Source organism: Barbus barbus (assembly GCF_936440315.1).
Source record: "Barbus barbus genome assembly, chromosome: 40".
Taxonomy (NCBI): Eukaryota; Metazoa; Chordata; class Actinopteri; order Cypriniformes; family Cyprinidae; genus Barbus; species Barbus barbus.
In genome coordinates this window covers 21,315,765-21,330,329 of record NC_136718.1, presented here as the reverse complement: position 1 = coordinate 21,330,329, position 14,565 = coordinate 21,315,765, and the positions used below count along the sequence as shown (strand labels likewise).

The following is a 14,565-nucleotide window of genomic DNA, read 5'->3' as shown; positions in this document are numbered from 1 at the left end:
AAGTCAAAATAAATTGCAATGACAATCGCATATATATATATATATATATATATATATATATATATATATATATATATATATATATATATATATATATATATATATATATATATATATATATATATATATATATATATATATATGGACAAAAATTAATTTTATTAAAACTAATACTGTATTATTGCAATGAGAATCACAAAAAAACATCTGGACATATTACAGTAATGGGGCAAATGTGTTTTATTGTCATAAAAATAATGTCACAATGAAAAATATCTTCGTTGTCCTAAAAATAGGCCTAATTTCTTTATGCAAAATATAACTTTTTGATTTTGGGGTGAAACGTGACCTTGATGTGTTGCTAAAGACACCCAGAAGTGGTTACGCAAAAATGTTGGAGATGAATTCACGGAATCGTTTGGCATACTGCTCTGGATGAACCGTAGATATTTCAGCACCAGCCTGAAAGGAAGGAACAGGATGAGTCATGTTTTTATAACCTCCAAGAACTCAGAATTAAGCAAAATATACGGGACGAGTGCGCATTAAAACTGTTTTTCCACTCACGCCATGTTTAACGGTCTTCGCAGCGTGGGCAGCTTTCTTCTTAGTGTCGTACTGCGTCAACACGTCAATGAGGCCCATGAAATACACCTCCCTCTGCGGCGCTCCTGGAATCCAACACAAACACACACATATCACCTCCTTTCCCGCTTCCCTCTTCCATACATGCTAGACGCGTGTTGTTTCCCCTCCACATCCTCAACTTCCTCTCCGTTTTACCAGCCACAACTTACCTGGGGCACTTTTGACAGCATATACATCAACGTAAGGGTCAAATTCTCCAGGTCCCAGGGGTTTGAAGGAGTTCATGTAACCAGCGATGCCCTCTGGCGACGTGCCGTACGAGCCCACCTGCGCGGCCGGAGCAAGGCCGTTCTCGGGATCAGTGTCATCTTCACAGCTGGGCTCCTCAGCCTCCTCTTCCTCCCGCTCACCACGTGCCAAGTCATGGATGCCTAGCAACAGGCTGTAGTCCATTATCTTCAGCTTCACCAGGAACTAGAAAATCACAGGAGCATGAAGAGCAGGGACTTTAGAACCTTTTAAATGTCACCGTGACATTTTTAAAAAGTACCAAGTCTTCACCTCTACATCTCGGTTTAGCTTCTCCATAATTTTCTCTTTCTGCTCTTCTGTCACGTACACCTTCTGCATGTTATTTCTGAAATCCATGTCTTTAAAAGTCGGCAGCTCTTTCACCTGCATTAGAAGAAGCAGGAATGTCTGAAATGTGTCTTATGTTGCATCAGGTAACTTTGAAAAATGATCTGGACTGGCGTCCTACCTTCTCTTTGTCACTGGCCTCACGATCGATCAGGGAACCCTGAATAAAGCACAGTGTTAGACTCTGTTTAAGACAGTCTTGAGTGTGTTTTTCATTAAATGTATCAGCATCAGATGCTCTAACATGATTTGTTGTATCAGTCTGTGTCGTACATCAATGCAATCACACCCTCTTGTGGCACACAATCAAAACAGCAACAAACAAGACAGTTAAGCCCTGTTTATTACACTCTGGCCATAATTACTAATAGATATAATTATAATATCAGAAACGATATATTCATTATTTTATTATGATATACACTGCAGTTAAAAACTTGTGGGTCGGTAAGGTTTTGTTTTTAGTAATGCTGTCAAACGATTAATCGCATCCAAAATAAACGTTTTTGTTTACAAAATATGTGTGTGTACTGTGTTTATTTATTATGTATATATAAATATACACACATACAGTATATCTTTTTACATGTATATACTTTTATATATTATTATTTTTTATATTATATATAAATATATTTAATATATAAACATAACATTTTTCTAAAATATGCATGTTTGTATTTATATATACATAATAAATATACACAGTACACACTCATATATTATGTTAACAAAACTTTTATTTTGGATGCGATTAATCGCGATTAATCGTTTGACAGCACTAGTTTTTAGATTTTGATGCATTTAATATTTATATTTAAAACAAATGCTCATGAACTTCACATTGAAAGAATCCTAAAAATATATATCATGATTTCTACAAATATATTAAACAACACTGCTGTTTTCAATATTGATGATAGTAATAATAATAAAATTTCCAACACCGAATCTGCAAATTAGGATTGTTAAGAAGATTACAATTTCTGAATGATCATGTGACACTAAAGATTGGAATAATGGCTGATGAAAAATCAGCTTTCGATCATAGGAATAAAATGCATAAAATATAATAAAATGTAAAGCAGTTTTTTATAATTATATTTCACAATAATACTGTTTAACTGTATTTGCCATCAAATAAGTGCAGTCTTGGTGAGCAGAAGAGACTTTTAAAAATATATTTTTTTAAATGGCATAAATAAAGCAAATATTAATACTTATTATAATAACATATATTATATAATAATAATAAATAACATAACATTAGTGATTCATTTTAAACAAACAGCCATTGTTTCCATGTTGTTTGAAAATGTTAAATGTGAAAAAAAATATATATATATTTTGACAGAGTTGGATCAAAAAAGACAACTTAAAGTGAATCATAGAAATTAAGCAAACGTCAAAAAAAAAGTACATTTTAATTGTAATACAGCAAAAAATGACTGAAATATCAATAGTTTAAATGAAATGATTTACTGACAGTTTTAATTGATTCATGTAAATCAATCAGAGTCATTAACTCTATCCCAACAGGCCTGCAAAGAGTAAATGAAAAAAGATTCTACTAGTATAGTCTTTTACATACAACACTACTACTAATAATCATTTTTAAATTATTTTAACTATTATTCTTAAATTTTATACTGTCATAAATATATGATATTGCCTATTCTACAAGATGGGGGAAAAAAAAAACCTTGTCCTCATTGAATCTCATCCACAAAGCATCGTTTCCATTTCCAACTTTGAAAGTGCAGCCCAGCACTCAGATCCTCAATAACTGGCACATCCGAGATATTATTCATGAACTACTCATCAATCACGTCCACCTAAATCTCTTAAACCAGGTCTAAGGGGATGTGCCACATGATTTAGTTGCTGTATGCTTATTTCTTGAGAAGTTAATGAGGTGTGCAAAGACAAATATCAGCCATGCTTTGAAATATCAGGCACACAGCATCACAGTCAAAACAATCCTGAAGAAACAGAATCTCATCTCAGTGGCGAGGAACGCTTCCTACCTTCAGGTCGTATTTCCTGTGGACGACGAGTCTGTGGCTGAACATGTTCCTCATGACGATCAGGTACGTGTCCTCGCTCTCCACTGTAACCCGGTACATGCCCAAAAACTGAGGGAGGAGTGTACTGCCATGACACTTCACTATATGCTGCGAGACACAACACAAAACAAAAGTAATCATAAGTTTAATGTTCATTCAATAGCGCATAGTTTATTACCAATGAACCAACCTTGCGTAGCATATGGTCTCCAATACCAAACAAGCCCACAGGCTTTATAAATTAGTTGTTTTTTTCCCTGTCTGCATCACTGCACATCTACACTAACTTAAAATCAGCAGTGCTGAACTAAAACTGCATGGAATATGAAAGAAAATGCATGCTAATAGCACTTTAAAAACAAATATTAGCTTAGACTTTAACATTTAGAAAGAAATTTGTCGTTATAGATTCCTGGATACGTGTTAGTGCACCCTCAGGACATGCAAAAGCAGAAGCACAGTCTCGATTAAGATCTGCTCATTCGGCTACGATGGAAACTGAAAAACTCACTCACACATACTTATCTCATGGCCGTCACGGCACTGTAAACAAGACTCAGGCACTTAAACGCTACGCTACAAGAGCGCAAAAATAAAAATTATAATACGTTAACAAATACATGCTCATCTTTTAATATTTTTAAAACAAGTCTCTTATTCTCACCAAGTCTGTGTTAAATACAGTAAAAAACAGTAATATTATTACAATTTAAATAACTGTTTTCTATTATAATATGTTTGAGAATGATTTTTATTTCTGTGATGCAAATTTGAATTTTTTTCGCATCATTACTCCAGTCTTCAGTGTCACGTGAACCTTCAGAAATCAGTCTAATATGCTGATTTGCTGCTCAAGAAATATTTCTTATCAATATTGAAAATATTTTTTTCACAATTCAAGTTCAAAAAGCATTTTGTAACATTATGAAAGGATTTACTGTCACTTTTAATCACATATATTGCCTCCTTACTGTATAAGTTTATTTAAAAAAATAAAATAAATAAATAAAATCCACCTGACACCAATTTTTTTAACTGTAGTTTAGCTGTTATTCGACATAAGGCCGCTGTGTTGAAATCCCATGACCTAATATTTAATATTTCTCTCAGTGGTGCCTTATTTTTGGACAATTTTAGCTGTGGCCTAAATGAGGTATTCATGACAAAAACACCTTTAAATATAACAACACAAAACTTTATCATGATGCTGTATGCATGCCAATAGGTGTATAAAATATAAGACTACCAATGTATCGACCATAAACAACTTTAAATAACCACACAAAACAACAAAAGCTCATTGTCAATCATAAAGAGAGAAATTTAGCTATTTTAAGGAAGTGTGAATGTAACATGAAAATGAATTCAGTGACTGAATGAGTTTTTATAACAGTGTAAAGAGGAAATGCATGTGGATCCCAACTGGGTAATTAAACATAAAAATAGCTGGAGTCTGAATTCTTTTGTCTGATCACTTCCCCAACACAATATTGACTAACTCTTAGCACATTTGATATGGCTTGAATTAACCGTGAATGTCCTGACCACTATGTTGTGAGATACCTGGTGATACTCGGACAGAATGTTATGCATATCAGCTACTTCTTCACTGGAGATCTGCTTTACTATCAGCGTACGGTCATAGGACGTGAAGAGAAGACCTTCTCCCTGTCCATCGCCTCTCATGGGAGCACTGCGAGCCAGGGACACCTGATGGAAAACATCCATGCATGCAAGCACAAAAATTCAGATCAAATTTATCAGTATTATTATATTATATCCAAGAGCAAAAGAAATAAAATACTTTCAATCAATGGATGCAATGCACAAAATGTTTGACTCTCAGGTCACCTGATAGTCAAGATCTTCAATTCCAAATCGCTCCCTGAGGTTCCTGAAGACTTGTGGACAGTACTCCTTAAATTTAAAATGGCCTGGAAGATTCTCTCTGTAAGGTACAGAAGGATCATATTAAAACTCCATTGGAATCCTGCATTTCACATTCACCTGAAGGCAAAATGCTGCTTTGATGTGGCTGTTCTGCAGAAAAAGCTGCCAATTAGCCTTCTCTGTTTCACAGTCATTACAAGAATTCATCTAAAAGACGGTAAGCATGTTCCTGCTTATAAGTTCAGGTTGACATGCAGACACAGCGAGCACAGTGCAATGAAAATCTGTATAAAATAATGATGTGCTTTTGATAAATACTTGTTGAAGAGATGGTTGTTCACTTTAATTTTAGTGTTGGCTTTGAAGTCATCAGGGAGCAGCATGACGGGCACTGGAACTTGATTCAAATCATTTATCTGGAAAAACAAGAGTGGGAAAAACTACTTTTTGCATCTGAAATGAACTTTGCACTTGCAGATTTTCCATATCCTAACGGTGAATGACTCAATGCTTGTATACACCCTTTTCTAACACATGCCATTGCATGAAGATGTCCCAGTCTCTCAATTATGCAACATCTAAATGATTCATAGCACATAAAGCAATTATTTCCCCAGGATCCTCCAAAAATCTTAAAGGAATGTCTACATGATTCCTATTGGAATTTCAGTCACATTTTAAAACACTATAATCTGCATAATCACTCGTGCATTTTAACTAAATAGTTTTGCAAGTAACATATTTAAGATACGAAAAGCATACATCTCCAAAAATGATTTTCTCTACAACAGTTACTCATATGAAATCTGATTCATTTGCCAAACGGCTCTTTTGAACAGTCTCAAAGAACAGTTTAAAGCAATAATTCAATGACTCGTTTACCTCGTGACCTTACATCATTATACTGTCCCTGTCATGCTAGAATTTAATATCATCCAAAACGTTCAAACAAGGTAGTATATACTTACATTATGTTCAAACCGTTTTATTTTCGTACGTATAATATGGGTGAATATTGTAATAGCATGTGTCCTACTTCAAATCATTGCATATGCAATTCAAATCAAAGTCGTAGAACCTAAACATGATTCGCATGTCAATAGGTTGAACTGTTTTAGACCGATTCAGTCTGATTCGTCACAAATCGTGTTGTGAACCAATTCGATTTCAAAGATTCGACTCAAAAGAACGATTCGTTCGCAAATCTGTAGCAACAGTTGCAAATCCGCCGCGTGCAATCAAACAATGTATCCGGTTTGCGTGTGACCTCATGAGCCAAAACCCACATCAAGAACAGTACACGCAAATTTGATCAATTGACTATGCATAATGCATTTAAAGGCCTCAAATCTCCAATATACGTGCTTGCAGCTAACTGTTAGCTTATAAAATGGCAGTTGTGTGATGTAGGAAGTTAAGTGAATCATATACCGCCTTACCGAATGATTAACGCCCCACATGAACACGCTGAGCATCGGGTCGCTCGCCCGGAACACTTTCACCTTCTGCTGCACGAAATGTTTCTTTTTGGTCTTGGTTTTAGGGGCGAGCATGACCATCGGGCTGGAGGCGCTGCCGGTGTTACCGAGGGACGCCATCATCACGGTCACTCCCCTGTAACACAGCGGTCTATTTTCCTCTCGGATCCGCCTCCCTCTGCTCCTGCTCCGGTTGCTCTCGCTGACAATCAAAGGGCGAAAACAACACAAGCGCTACGCCGAGGGGGGCTGTTTTCCACCGTGTTTGCAGGCCCAGATGGCCCGATTCTTCATGGAAGTGAACAACACTAGGTTGCTGAAGTGTGGCAGTGATCCAGATGCTCCTCCCACAGTGGAGCAGCTCTTGATATATTGTGACAGCAAGAATGTGTGTCAGACTCTCACCTGAGTGTAGTCACGTGGTTTGTGAACGTACAGGTGAGATGAGACCGTGAAAACATCAATACTCACCTGACCATAACTATAATATATCGTCTGACAAGTTCCTGCGGTTGACATGACTGACATGTCCGAACGAACCGTTGTTTTGAGGTGGATCTTTTCAGTGATTCAGTTGAACCGGTTCGCGAATCGGTCCTAGCGCGAGCATTAACCATTGTTACCTTGAATGATGGGGCGAAAAGCATATAGTTTTATCAACATTAATTGGCTACTTTGTATTTAGCCTAATTAAAATATGCAAAAAATGTTCAGCCAGAAGATAATTAGATAATTGAGATAATTAGAATCATTTGGTTCTATGAAAAGAATTGCTCGAAAGAACCGATTCGCGGAATTGAGTCGGTTCGTTACCTTAAACTGTGATCTCAAATTGTGGGGCAAATTTACCTTAACTATAAAAGACCTCGAGCCGTAATTAGAGATCAGGGGTGCTTTTCCCCAAAGCATCGTTATCTAACTATGGTAAATTCCATTGAACTCTACTGGTAACGACGGGTTGAGAGGGAACGCACCCCAGAATGGTAGTAGAGACTCGGGAGTCGACTTTTGACTTCTGTGCCTGTAAAAACTAATGCGTGAGAGCTGAGAGGAATCACGCAGCAACACTCTGGAAACCACCCAAGCCATCCTAGCATTGTCAAAGTTTACACAGGTAAGCACAACTCACATTTTCCTCAAATCTGTCGAAATTAGCAATAATTAGACTATTTGCCATTGTCCTAGCAATAGCAATGGTGTCTGGGAAGCCAGAAAATTGATTATTTTTGCAATTGGGTTGATGTCTCTGGAGGCGCAGAAATCATAAGGAACTCTTGTGTTTTTTGAGTGACAGTATATCAAATGCAGTTTTGAGAAGTAACATAATTTAGTAACAAAATAAATGTAATAAAAATGTAATGAAAATAAATAAAAACTGTAATCAGTTACATTTAGTAATTTACAATTACAGTACATTACAGTTACTGAGAAAAAAAATGTGTAATTGTAATTAAATTAGTTACTTCTGAAAATGCTGACAATTATAAAGGGGGTTTTATCCCCCCCCCACACACACACACACACACACACACACATATCCACCTACAGATTTAATTGATTTTTTTCATAAATTGCAGTGACTGCTCTAAAATGTGAGACACCAATGTTTCAAGAGTTTAGGACACATGCTTATTCTATAACTGTTTCCTATTTGGATTTATGCATATGTTTTAATTGTTTAGTTTTTTCAAGCCATTGTTAGATGTCAGTGTTTCCTGTCATAGCGATGCAAAGATTTGATTTCAAAAACAGTATCATAGCTACTGAAAGTTTTCTTGTTATGGTTTTAAATATTTAACCTTAGAATGATTTCAAATTAAGTCTGATTTTGTGGTGGCTGTGCTTTAAAATGAAATGAATGGAATCTTAATTAACGTGATGAAGGATTTCGAAAGTGACCGTAATCAGTGTTGATCCCTGCCTGGTTTACGTGTTTGGAAATGATTAACAGTGAAAACATTACAAATTTAGAAAAGTGTAGTCAAAAAGTCATCAAATGTAATCAGTTACATTAATAAAGTAATTGAAATAGTTACACTACTTATTACATTTTAGATACAGTAACTTGTAACCTATTACATTTCCAAAGTAACCTTCCCAACCCTGTTCAAATATCATATCAAATGTGGGTAAAAATATTGTTTATATGTGGTTCTTTCTTCCTCTGTAGATTCTATATTTTGCCTCTCAGTTTGACACAGCGAATAATATGTGCATACAAAAATGTAGCTTATGTTACTGAGCGAATAAATTCTCCAAGTCACAGTGATTCAAAGTAGGGCATGATGAAAGCACAGACATAGGCTATATTCTGCTATATGTTGTTACCTTGGAAACAAGCATATGGATTGTTGTGTGAGTATACATGTGCATGAATCTGTATTGGCACAAAAGCTCCAGCACTCTAAATATTTAATCTTTCCCTTATATTTATGAGAATTAGACGTACAAATAGCATTATAAGTAACTGCTTGGCTGATATAACAAGATATTATACCCTGATAAAGCATAAAGTTATTCTTAGTAAGCAAAATCTTCTCTGGGCTTGCAAAAATGCACAGTCACTGTAGCTCAGTATGCACAAGGCAGTATTTGTATGTGACATTTGTATGAGCATATGGCTGTATTTTTGCAGCCAACAGCAGCATCTGCTCTTTCTCGTTGCCTTTTGCAAACTCATTGCTTCATTTTTTTTTTCTTTTTCAGTTGTGCATGGTTTGATAATATTCATAATTGATAATATTCAATTTCATGCATCTAAATGAGATCCTGCAAGGAGTCAGTTTTTATATTAACATATGCATTTATTTTTCTCTGTATCCGTTTATTTTTTTATTAAATTTTTTTGTATCATAGTTCTTGCACACATTATATATATATTTTTTTTCCAATGGGCTCCTTTTCAAGGGCCCACAACTACTGGCACATATATTGATAAAACAAAATCAGTGTGAGGTACATTGATCAGACATTATTTTGTGCACTTCTCCTCAATGCATTTTGGGGATGAGAAAACACAAGAGTTCTGAACAAAATACCCAATATTGAAAATTAAGCGATATAGAAACACTTTCCAATACTGAAGGATCAACATAAATAATTACATAAAATAATACAAATTATATAAAAAACACATGTACAGCAGTAAATGCTCTTAAGGGTGTGTTTAAATTTGTATTTTTGTTTTTAATCCCTTTTTATGGTGAAACCAACGCATGGCGCTCACTCTCTTAGCAAATAAAATAAGCTCTATTTTGACAATGAAAAAACTGCTGACAATATAAAAATACATGGCATTGTAGTTCATTAAATAAATCAACAATTTATATATATTTTATATATATATAAAATAGCATATTGAAATATATAAAAATATGCCTAACACCTTCTCGAAAAAGGTAACAGCCATCAGCATTCAAGAATATTCCACCTCATGACACAACCAACCACGATAACCTCACTTATGTACAAATAATCCACGATGTGTGTTTGCGGTCAGTGTCGTATATGAACGAAAAAGGAGTACTTCCCAAATGTGCACATCATGATAGCGTTTAGATGTCGATTACATGACAATGTGTATGATTCAAAAGTATGCAAGTCTTTGAGGAAAAGAATCAAGGAAATTTAGCAATACTCCAGAATAAATTAGACGCAAAGTATATTCCGTTTTCATAAGTATAGTTTAGTCAGTGTATCATTGGAGAAGGGGAGAGGGGACATCACCCCATCTGCTTAATAGTTAAACAGCCCATTGAGCAACAAACATACGTAGGAGATGTGGCCAGGAATTAAATACCTCTCTGTAACAGCTGACCTATACCAACTTAAGCTCATGTGGTGTAGTGGTCATTATTTCTGTGTTCTGATGCTGTTTATGGCAGTGAACGTGGTATGGACGTTCTGAGTGAGGGCCCGTTCCCATGTGAAGTGGTTTATCCCTGGTGTGTCCTGGTCAGGCAGTGTCTTGCACCGAGCTGAAATCATCCCCTCTCCCTGTACCCCTCCTCTTCCTCCAGGCTCAGAGCTGTGGGGCCGTCGCTCCCCTCACTCTCCATCACATGGTAAAATGCCGTCCTCCCCGGCACGTGATGGCACGGTGTTGCCCATCTCGTCGACGCACCAGCAGTGGCCACGCTGCATGCCCTTAGAAGACCGACACTACAAGACAACAGGAGATTGTTCTGGCTTTGGTACATCGAAGGTTGTCATTCGCAATGCAAAATTGCTCATAAGCGAACTTCAAGGAAGTATTACTATTACAAGACCAGAAGAACTAACAATAAGAGTAAACAGTGATAAAATAATCCTTTGCGTTATTGTTATTATTATTATTAAATGTTAATGTTACCAAGCCTTTTTTACCACATCAATAAAGCCACTTGAATCTTGAAAAATACATTTTTATTTGATATTGATTTAGTTAACCAGTACCTGCTTTTTCCTATAGAACCCACGAGTGTCACAGTTTGGGATGTAGATGTCACGATCAGACTGGAAAATGGTGAGTTCGAGACCTCGCAAGACAGTGTTGAGCAGCTTACGACATGGAGCCTGGTGAGGAAACGTTGAGAACAAAAAGTTGAAATGCCACGTCATACTTAAGATATATTTGTTTAAGAGGCATTTTGATCATTCCATTCTCTTCCGGCACTGATTGTTTTGTATATAGCGCAAGCTAGAGGTACACAAATGAATTTGGTGTAACAATGTAATGTAATAAGTATATTCAATTCTATAATTATTATAAAATCATAAGGTTTTCAGGATCTTAAAACTAGAGCTGCACTTTAATTATTCAGCCACAATCTGACCTGTCTTTAACATTTAATATTATTTGATATAAAACAATTACTAATGAATCATATTTAACCCTTTTTCCAAGATTTGTTTTATCTTGGTATAATGTCTAATGCATTAATTATAGAAGCCAAAAACCAAAAGATAGACTCACCTTGTCTGTGTCATCAATATTCGAAGGATGTGGCCCTGTGTGAAAAAAATGGACATTAATACTGAATTATGACACTGCATTTTTCAGAAAAAGACATTGAAACCTATGATTCGACTAAATTAATATGTTTGGCTGTAATTTAAGATTATATGTTGCTTGATTTGGGTTATTTGTTCTGGACAAAACCCACATTTTTAAATTTCCTCAAATCATTCTTAGAAATTGACAAAGGCTCTCTTAATTTGCAATGACTGAAAGTAAACAGTAGATGGAGACTGCATGACTACATTTCACCTGCTACACGAAATGACACTGTAGGAATGTGGGTGACACTGATATACACTTAAGAACACACACACATACACTACTCTTGCTCTTTATCTCCACTGTTTCTCCTCTTTATTCTGCTCTGAATAGTTCTGATGTCCATATGCATGGCACAGTTGCAGAGACTGTCACACAACTACACACACACACACACATCTATACTCGTATACGACCCTTGCACATTCATCCAAATGGCCATTATTACAAGTGATCTTCATCATGCGTATTTACGATGTGCGAAAGCCTCAAATCACAGAAATGCCTTTACACCCTGCAGGAATTTACAGCCATCACATGCAAACCAGCAGCTATTCCCGGCACTTTATGCACATGTCCTTGGTTCAGTTACAGTTTTGTCATCCTACCAAGCCTCTGATATGGACACTGCAGCACAGTGGCTTGCCAGCACATCTGTGGAACCTGAAATGCATCCTCAAGCTATTTCGCCGTGGTACTTAAAGCAGATTAGCCATCGTATTTTCTCACCGCATGCGGCACGGCGAGACATCTGCGAAGCTACGGCATGGAGAAAGGGACCACAAAGGCATCCGCTGGCTGAAACTCTTACCTGTGGGGCGGGGCCTCTCGGTGGGACTGGTTTTGCTCTGTTTGGCGCAGAAGCCTCTGCCCTGCAGCAGAGCCTGAAGGGGGCTGTGTTCACGTGGAGGGGGCACGCAGCGAAGCCCCTTGGCGCAGCTCAGGGTGTAAACCCCACAGGGCTCCCCCGACGCCAACACGGCGGTGCTGGGCGCCCTGGCCGGGTCCCTGGAGGCCCGGCCCGCGCCAGAGGGGTGCCCGTCTTTGCAGTTCAGGCAGTTTTTGTGGGGGCCCAAGCGACCCGCCACAGACCAGGATCCACTGTAGATGATCAGCAACAGGACAACGGGCATCAAGTTGGAAATGAAAGACATCTTGCGTCCAGGTCTCAGGTTCTCCATGCTCGGTTGTGTCGTACGTGGCTGATGCTATTTCTGGAAGTCTGTTTCTCTTTCCCCTCTATGTTTCTTTGCTCGCTTTTCAGCTTGGTGAGGCTGCGAGCCGGGAGTCCCCTGCAGTGCCAGAGGATACAAACCGAGAACGAGTGAGAAACGGCAAGCAGCGGCTTTTAAAGATCTGAAAGGCGGTGATAGAGAGTGAGAGGGAGAGAGCACAGTTATGACACCTTCAGGGGCTGGGACTGAGAGACAGAGAGAGAGAGAGGGAGAGAGCATGTGTAAGGGGGGGTGGAAAGAAAGGGAGAGAAAGAAAGAGAGAGAGATTATTTTTCCTTTTAGAAATCATAAAGCACTGCTCCAGCTTTCCCTCACCCATTATTGTATCTGGAAACATTACTTTGCCCAGGATACTTACTCTGGCTATGATGGTTACTTTTTCTGCATCATCTGTGAAAATGTTAAAGCATTCTAGTAATCTTTGCCATGGTAACAATAAAGGCGAGGGATTCCATTTCTCTGCCGACTACGGTAATTTGCTTGTGGGAGAGTCGCACCATTAACCCTGTTGCTTCTAAGAATGCTAAAAAGATCAGCCACTTTATAGAAGTCAAGCTTTTTTATGTAGCATTGAAGTATCAGTTACTTTTTGAACCTTTCTGTATTGTGACATTCTTCCGAACATCAAAAAAGACTAAATGTGGAGCAGGGACTTGGTTTGAAGTTCAGTTGATTGGATGTTGAGATGTGGGCATTGCACTCAAAAAAATGGATGTAGACGAACGTGAGCTTGGGGTTGGCATTCGTCACGGAAGTTACAAATTACCAAGCCAAAAAGTTTTTTAAAAAATGACACCTATATGGACCAACATGTTAAGTTGTGTTCTTAATCCAAGCCTCTACTTGTTTCAATTGAGAACACTCAATCTCAGCACTATTTATTCACATATTTAAACAAAGCTTTTTAAAAACTAAAGGTATAAATTACAGTCTCTGGGCTCACCGTGTCCTGGACACCAATATTTCAACGATTCATAAAAGATGAGTTGCTGTTTGTCCATCTGACATTTCTTTTTTTATATATATATATATTTTTGGGGGCTTTTATGCCTTTTTTTTTATTAGATAGGACAGTTGAGAGCAGACAGGAAAGTATTGGGTGGAGAGAGGGGGGCGGGATCGGCAAAGGACCTAGAAACGGTAATCGAACTCGGGTTGCCGTGAACACAGTTGCGCTATATGTTGGCGCACTAACCACTAGGCTATCGGCGCCGACCATCTAACATTTCTTTATGGAGATAAAGTTTAGGATCATGATTTTTCAGCTGTATTTTGCTTGCTTTTGGGATCTGATAGAATGTTAGGACCTGTTGACACATGACGTCAGACTTAACAACAATCTTAAAAATAAAGGTGCTTCACGATGCCATAGAAGAACCTTTTTTGTCTAAATGGTTCCATAAAGAACCTTTAACATATGAAGAACCTAAAAAGGTAAGAAAGAGATGGTTCTTTAAAGAACCTTTGACTGAATGGTTCTTTGTGGAACCAAAAATGGTTCTTCTATGGCATCGATGTGAATACCTTTTAAGCACCTTTCTTTTTAAGAGTGAAGTGGATTGAACAAGCACCTGAATTGAGAACGTTGCTTTATGATGGAGTGATTCAACCAAGGGTTATTCTGCCACTTA

The 14,565-nt window shown here is 37.4% G+C and overlaps 2 protein-coding genes across 2 annotated transcripts; both read right to left on the bottom strand.

The window, feature by feature from the left end:
• Positions 1-219: 219 nt before the first annotated feature.
• Positions 220-7,015, bottom strand: LOC306859756 (phosphatidylinositol 5-phosphate 4-kinase type-2 gamma). Its single transcript, XM_079400998.1, has 10 exons — positions 6,623-7,015; positions 5,502-5,599; positions 5,145-5,241; positions 4,857-5,003; positions 3,255-3,401; positions 1,349-1,387; positions 1,150-1,263; positions 798-1,062; positions 568-671; positions 220-462 (listed from the first exon to the last, which is right to left on the bottom strand). The coding sequence occupies exons 1-10, from the start codon at positions 6,782-6,784 to the stop codon at positions 382-384; spliced, it is 1,254 nt and encodes a 417-aa protein (XP_079257124.1). The 5' UTR covers positions 6,785-7,015; the 3' UTR covers positions 220-381.
• Positions 7,016-10,327: 3,312 nt separating this feature from the next.
• On the bottom strand, positions 10,328-13,084 carry LOC306859217 (insulin-like growth factor-binding protein 6). Its single transcript, XM_079400132.1, has 4 exons — positions 12,511-13,084; positions 11,616-11,650; positions 11,096-11,215; positions 10,328-10,822 (listed from the first exon to the last, which is right to left on the bottom strand). Exons 1-4 carry the CDS (start codon positions 12,878-12,880, stop codon positions 10,709-10,711), a joined length of 639 nt encoding a protein of 212 aa, XP_079256258.1. The 5' UTR covers positions 12,881-13,084; the 3' UTR covers positions 10,328-10,708.
• Positions 13,085-14,565: the final 1,481 nt, after the last annotated feature.